At 34.9% G+C, this 6,000-nt stretch overlaps 1 protein-coding gene across 1 annotated transcript in view; it reads right to left on the bottom strand.

Annotated features, from left to right (window-relative positions):
- Positions 1-1,940: 1,940 nt before the first annotated feature.
- The window catches only part of LOC128981946 (protein lines-like), a 30,153-nt gene continuing 26,093 nt past the window's right edge, over positions 1,941-6,000 (bottom strand). The window contains exon 2 of the mRNA XM_054400943.1: positions 1,941-5,508. Coding sequence (XP_054256918.1) covers positions 3,558-5,354 — 1,797 coding nt within the window. The 5' untranslated portion in view covers positions 5,355-5,508 and the 3' untranslated portion in view covers positions 1,941-3,557. The remainder of the gene's footprint in view (positions 5,509-6,000) is intronic.

The raw sequence follows: 6,000 nt of genomic DNA, 5'->3' as shown, positions 1-6,000 counted from the left end.
ACGATTGCTACATCTCACATATGTTAATTAAATGAATGTGTTCTTGAAAGATAAAGTCCTTTTGTTATACGCCTACCACAACTTATTCGATTTTAATTAGTTAATTTAAATGCCCGTAGTAGATACAAAATAATAGTGTTTATATATTAAAAGTATATTTTTCCTTGCACTTTTTCATTTTATGATAGCTGATCATAGACAAAACATCAATTCTAATAGCAACAGAAGACATTATTTTTGTCAACTACACAGTCAGTTCCAATTACATCACCAAATATGTAAGTTGTAGCGCTAGTTCTCCAGCTTCGTCTGACAGGACTTCTAGCGCGCTGGAGAACTAGCAACTAAAGCTGCTGGATCTCGCAGCGAGAACCAGCTGCTGGAACCAGCTCCGTGTGACAGGGGCTTAAGTATCAATCACCTAGGTGTGGTGTGACAGTTAACACAATTTTTTTTTAATATGATAAGGGAATATAAACATAGTTATCTGTTAACATGTCCATTAACTGAAACCAATCAATAGCCTAAGCTTATTGAGTAAACGTTTTGAATTAATAATTACAACTTACGTCAATCAATCCAGTATATTTATGGAGGACGCACGTTTCGACCTTTAGGTCATCTTCTGCTCCGCTGTTGCACTAGGTTATTCCATAGTTATAGTTGTATTGTTGGTGTAGCAACCGTGTCAAATAATTTATATTGAGAAGGGACAGGTTAAATATGTTACCCAGCACCAAGAGGATCAGAGATACGAGACATTTATAGGTAAATGACCAAACATCTTGGGACTGTCCAGAAACTAGTTTGACTATTACTTCACTTCACCGAGTTGATAGTTAATCCTGTAAGGAGGCAATCAAGCAGTTCTTGCCACTTGAAGACAGCTCATCCTAGCAATCAACTGTATCAGCAACTCCACAATTGGCTCTTCAAACTTAATCAACCAAGAGAGTCAGCAATTACATTACACTCAATTACATTAAGTATTATACGGGTTGTATGTTTAATAATGTTTTAGTTAAGTTAGATTCGTAAATACTTTTCACTGTTTCAGTAGTGTGGTACCTGTACAACCTTTTTACTACTTATAAGATTTATTTTTTAGTATCTGACACATTAATATTTTAATGAAAAAACTGTATTACTGGTGATAGTGGTTGGTATGTGCCAATCTACCGTTTTGCACTTATGCCAAGAGGTTAAAAGAATTCCATTACTAACTAATCATAGTGCATATAATTTGACAACAACTATCATTACCAAAATTGAATATTATTTAAGATATACTAAACCCTTTGGATGAAAGGAAATCACTCGTCCAACTTTCAACTATTTGTAGGCTACATGTAATTAGTCCTTTTAACTCAATTTTTAACGTTATCGTAAAAACAAGTACCTACATTTCTTTATAAAGTGTTTGGCCTAACAAGCAAAAAAAGAAATCAAATTTTAAAAACATTGTTTGGTGCCGTATCAAAGATTTTTGAGAAAAAAACACTTCTTATTAACAAATACACCATCTTCAAAACAACAATCTCCTTGTCAAATTACCAGTTTAGTGAAACTGATGGTGCACTTGTTTATTTTGCATTTCTAAAAAAAATGTGATATGCAAATAAATGACTAATGCCTCATAACATCTTTTACTTTTTGTCTTCCTCCAAGTATAACTTCTTTACTCTTTTAAGGTTAAAAATGAAATATGATAATATGATAAAAAAATATACCTTATGCACAAAAAACTGAGTGTACAGTGTAGTTACATCTATAAAAAGTAGTTACATCTTCAGCCAGAACTCTGAGTCCATCCCTAATACTATAAAATACAATGTAAAATAAGACAAGTTAGTATTTTTTCTATTAGACAAAAACAGGTAGGGCCTACTGTATTAATTAAAAATTTAGGCCTAACCTTTTGGGAAAAAAACTAGCCAAAATAATACAAATTAAAATTTATTAAAAAATATATATACCACATTATATACAATGATTCTGCTATTTTATTGACATTATATTTATTTACATTTCAAATATAAAAATACAATATATTACAAAATAAATACACTCTATGTCATGGGCCCTATATACAGAATAAAAACTGAAACTTTAAAAGTTTACAGGCAAAAATTGTTTCTCAGGATGGACAAATAAAAATGTCATATCCTTTAAATGGCATTAAAATGGTAATTTACAATTACGCTTTTTGTGAATAGTTTGAATGATTTTTTTAAGAATTAACTAACTAACATACAACTAACTATAAAGTTTATGTTGAATCTGTATTTTTTTCCTGAATCATATAGGCTACTCACTGACGAAGCCTTAGAAACATTTGTTTCTATATGCTGAGTATAGGCTAAGTTGATAATATTCTGCTTTTTCTTTAAAACAAGGCAGGCCTATACAAAAAATGATAGAACAAAATGTATTAACCTATCTCTTTCTTTAGCAATTGAAACAAATATTTTGTTGCTGTTTTGAAACTATATAAACAATTTAAAATTTCAACAAATAAATCTTCAATAACATTATTTTTTTGGATTAATAAACATTCCTAAATTGTGTTATTAACTGAAAAAAGCTTATTGTTATAAAACTATTGCAACTTCAATCATAAGGTTCCTCGGATGAAATATTATTTAGTTCAACAGTTCAAAATGTGAGTCATCATTATAAAGTATTCATACAATAATAAACTGCTTTTAAATTATCTCCACCAACAAAATAGATAAGTTAAAAGTTCAACATACCAGTATGTTGATACACCAGTAACTTCTGACAATAAACAAATTATAACATTTAGATGGCACTTTACATACAGTATAGCTCTTAAATATAAAACCTTTGTGCATTTATAACTGCCTTAAAGTAGTTCTATTGTGATTAAAGCTAGGAAATAAATAATTCAGCACTTGGTAGGTTAGAGCACCTACTCTCGGGTAACTATGGGGAATAACAGGATGTCTGAATAGACAACCTGGATTAAGTACATGGTACTTAGATCTGAAGGCAAGTATGGGTCTCACTCTTACTTATCATACACTCCACCTTAGACATGTTTAAAAATAGTGTTAAAATGAATAAATCTTCAACCACAAAATATTTGTTAATACTAACTGATCAATTATCTGACAAAATAAAGTTGCTATGAATAAGCTGCATTGTACAATTCTCATAGGTACAGTTTTCTATTAGATGAAATTACCAAAATATAGATGTGAATATCTTTAAATTTCAGTAGGGACTATTAAAAAGCGTACCGTACACTAAATTATAAAGCTATTTTTAAATTGGAATGTTACAATTTTATTTTTTATGACAATAAAAATATTAATTTATGTTTAAGTTGTATAAACAAGTTGACACCATAAGGATGATCAATAAACCCTCAATACTACTTACTTTAATTTGTACAACCTGAAGAGTTATTAAAAAAATAATAAATTACTAATAGGCTAGCTATTCAAAGTTATATTAATATGAATAAATATAATTTTAATTAAAATTGCACTTAAAAATAATATGACCTACATCGAATGAATCTCAACCCGAGGCTATGATGCAGAGCTTCCTTCGTACAAGTTTTCACACTTCTCGAGTAGCCTCAATACAGGGTTGATATTGTAGGGAAACAAATCCTTAGACACAAGTCTGTCTATTGCGAGTCGTAGGCGAATGATGACACTCATTGTATCGTCCAAGTCCTGGGCACACACTGTCACAAACTCAGTCCAATTACGACGGATGTATTTCAACAGGCGAAGCAAATAGAGTAGAAAACAGGTCTCATTGCTGACAAGAAGATCCAGCAAAACATCGGGATCATGTGAAACCGTCTGTAGGAATTGAACAAATGTTGAAATTGGATTCAAAATTCTTCTCAGATCAGGCAGTGTTGTTTCTCTGTAACACAATCCTACAGTGACGTCCAAGCAGCACACCATAGCTTCGATGAGAGCGTCGTCTTGATCAGTAAATAGCTGAACAACCCACTGAGCAACGGGAGTCTCAGGATGGTAAGGGAGTAGAGCCTTCACACACAGATCCAGCTGTCTCAGCACTTCCCTTATACTTCTTTCAATAACGGCCATGTCAGCGTCTGCATCCTCCGTCTCCGATCCCAGAGAGCTGTCGCTAGAAGAATCTGATCTTGTTTCCTTTACTGTCACAGCTACTGCTTTTAAAACCAGAAGAGTAGCTTTTTGAAGAAGTGGCCTATCACCATCTCCAGCTCCTCCGACAAAGCCCCCTCCTCCTCCCCGGTAGGGTAAGGAGTCCAGTAACCGCCAGTCCTTGACACTTCGCACGATGAGATGAGCTAAAGCACACGGCTCATCATCCAAGATATCCTGCAGAGCGAGAGTGCTGCCGTAGCATAACACCTCGTTGAACAGTCCCAACAAATGTTTCCAGATTACAGGAGGTACTCCCGAATTCAAAAGAGCGACAAAACTGTCGACGTGGTCATAAAATGGCTTGGTGTCTACTACTGATAAGTTCGCCTTCACTGAAATTATCATCTCCCATAAATCCAGGAAGGTGACTATCGTCGACTCGTAGGAGGGTGAGTACGATGAAATAAGAGCGTCAAACCTGTTTATGATTGTCGGCCATTTAGACTCGAGAGCTTTAATGCACAGGCATTTGATCTGACTGCTGTCGTGACTTTCTGGATCATTGACACTCAAAGCGTGACAGGAAGCTATGTGATCATCTTCTCCTCTCTGCTCCAATGGATGTTCATCACAATCCTTCCATTCTATGACCCGTTTGAATACTTCCAAAGAAAAAGATACTTTTTGAGGGTTTGAAATAGAGAGGGCGTTATCTGTCAGTCTATCCAACCATCTAGGGTCTACATGAGCTCTGGAGACCAGAAAGAACGATGAAAGTGCCCTCCCAGCCGAAAAACAAACAAATCTATCAGGGTGATCAGCTAATTCTATCAAATGATCCACGAGCCCATATTCATTTCTAACAAGAGCATCACAAACATCCCCGATCCTAGAACACAACAGACCTTTTGCATTCTGTTTAATAGCCACTTCACAAAGCAATTGGACACAACTGACAAATTGCAAAGTTCTGTTTCTGTTCCACTCTGCAACAACAGTGTGCCTGAAACCTTGAATGTCTTCTTCTGTAACAACCTTCATACCCTGAAATGGTTTGCGCAAGCAACTTTCTGACATAGAACAGAGGCACTGATTTAACAAATTTCTTTGAAGTTGTTCCAAATCTTCATTACAACTTTCATTTCGGCTGTCTTCCCTCAGTTTTTGCTTCTTTTTCACTGGTTCACCCATGCCTGGTACCGACAGCGGTACAGTGTTTCCTTTCTTAAGTACCATGAACTCTGATTTATAGAACTTGTTCACTATTAAGTGTCATTCCTGAGAATAGGACATAGTGCAAAGGTTTCCAAACTTAGTCTTGAAGCCACCAATAGAGTGGTCATCATAAATCGTGATCAGCAAGATCCAATCTTCACATCACAACAAGTCCCTGAAACAAAAGAAAAAATATTTATTACTAACTTCACAAAAAAAAAATAAAATAGCCTATTAAAAATAATGTTTCAAAATAACAGAACAAGCTTTCAAGTTTCACATAGTAGACGGGTTCACTTGCTCCTCCCTCCTGTACATACATACATTTCACATACATATGAGGCAGATTTTTAAAGTAAGTACCGTTTTTAAATTTCTCCGTTCCAGCGCTGCGATTGTTATTTTCGACGTTTGCACTGCGTACGTGCATCTATCGGTAAGCCCTAGCCGGAAATTCGAGAACAATCAGCCGTGTTTACATCCGATTTTGAGCATTCAAAATGGTGCCGCCAATTGAGACTGCCGCCGACTGTGAAGTGTGCGCTGAAATTAGATTTTTAATTGCACAGGTGTGAAGCCATTTAAAATCATCCACAGATTAGTGAAATGTATGACGAGAACATTATGAGTGACGGAATGGTATGCAAGGGCTAAGGGCATTTAAATA

The sequence above is a fragment of the Macrosteles quadrilineatus genome, unplaced genomic scaffold, assembly GCF_028750875.1.
Source record: "Macrosteles quadrilineatus isolate MER2022 unplaced genomic scaffold, UCM_ALF_1.0 Scaffold_60__1_contigs__length_738512, whole genome shotgun sequence".
NCBI lineage: Eukaryota > Metazoa > Arthropoda > Insecta > Hemiptera > Cicadellidae > Macrosteles > Macrosteles quadrilineatus.
The sequence above is the reverse complement of the archived record's forward strand: the minus strand, read 5'-3'. Positions and strand labels throughout refer to the sequence as shown.